Raw genomic sequence first — 1215 nt, 5'->3', positions numbered from 1 at the left:
TGAGATAAGTGCAAGATGTTAAAAGATACAAGGGAACAAAGTTTATGAATGACCAAATAAAAGCACTTAAGAATAGTTTTGTTTGTTGATTAGAAACTAGAGGTATCTGTTATGTAATACATGTACATGTATTAAGTAGTGCATATATGGCCATGTTACTACATGAATGTTGTGATAAAATCCTAGACACAAATATGGGATTGATGTCTTCACCAAACTGCTTACCAGTCTTTATATCCTTTTTATTAGGCTTACAGGAAAGTCGAGACGATGTGTGAATCTAGGTTCTTACAACTACCTGGGGTTTGCAGAGAACAAAGGCCCTTGTGCAGATGCTGCAGCAGAGGCCCTGCAGCAGTACGGAGCAGGAGTCTGCAGCACCAGACAGGAACTGGGTAAGACTTACAGAAATTTGCTCTAGTGGGCTGTGGGCTGTACAGTGGGCTGATGTTTTCATCTGTTTGCTTGTACACAACCTAGAAGAGAATGCAGGTAACAAGTGTGCTTCATGCAGATGAGTTTTGTCATTGATACATGTACGTGTAAGTGTGTGCATATTTTGGTTGAGCTTTACATCTATCAAAAGTATATTGTTCTTTGCATACCTCCATTTGTCAACAGTGCTGACAACCCTCATATGACCTTACTTGGTGGCTCCTAAAGGAGTCAGTACGTACCTGACAAATCAACAGATACTGACAGATGGCTGTATTGGATATCTATAGGGAACTACAGAATCCATGAGGAACTGGAGGAGACAACTGCCAGGTTCCTGGGTGTGGAGGATGCTGTCACCTTCGGCATGGGTTTTGCCACCAACTCCATGAACATTCCAGCCCTCATGGGTGGAAAGGTAGGTCAAGGATAAAGCACTACTCTGAGAAATTGTCATAGCTGAAAAACAACCATAGTTAATCATATAAAGTGCTTGGAGTTGTTTGTCTTAAAAGCTGTTTGATAACTGGGCTAGCATGATATTTGAACCCAGGAGTTCAATTTTAAATGGCTTTATTGACTTGTCATTGTCTACAGGGATGCCTTATCCTGAGTGATGAGTTAAACCATGCATCTCTTGTGCTGGGGGCCAGGCTGTGTAGTACTGTCATCAAGGTGTTCAAACACAATGGTGAGTAACTTCATAAGGAAATGATCATGACTGCACAAAAAGATATACTACAGGTATGTCGTGGTGACATTTGGACATACATATGCATA

At 41.1% G+C, this 1215-nt stretch overlaps 1 protein-coding gene across 1 annotated transcript in view; it reads left to right on the top strand.

The window, feature by feature from the left end:
• Window positions 1–249: 249 nt before the first annotated feature.
• The window catches only part of LOC118417793 (serine palmitoyltransferase 2-like), a gene marked incomplete at its 5' end in the record, with an annotated part of 15853 nt that continues 14887 nt past the window's right edge, over window positions 250–1215 (top strand). The window contains 2 exon segments of the mRNA XM_035823520.1: window positions 250–395; window positions 726–853. Of these exon segments, the coding sequence (XP_035679413.1) occupies window positions 250–395; window positions 726–853 (274 nt within the window).

The sequence above is a fragment of the Branchiostoma floridae genome, chromosome 1, assembly GCF_000003815.2.
Source record: "Branchiostoma floridae strain S238N-H82 chromosome 1, Bfl_VNyyK, whole genome shotgun sequence".
In the NCBI taxonomy this organism is placed as follows: Eukaryota; Metazoa; Chordata; class Leptocardii; order Amphioxiformes; family Branchiostomatidae; genus Branchiostoma; species Branchiostoma floridae.
The sequence above is the reverse complement of the archived record's forward strand: the minus strand, read 5'-3'. Positions and strand labels throughout refer to the sequence as shown.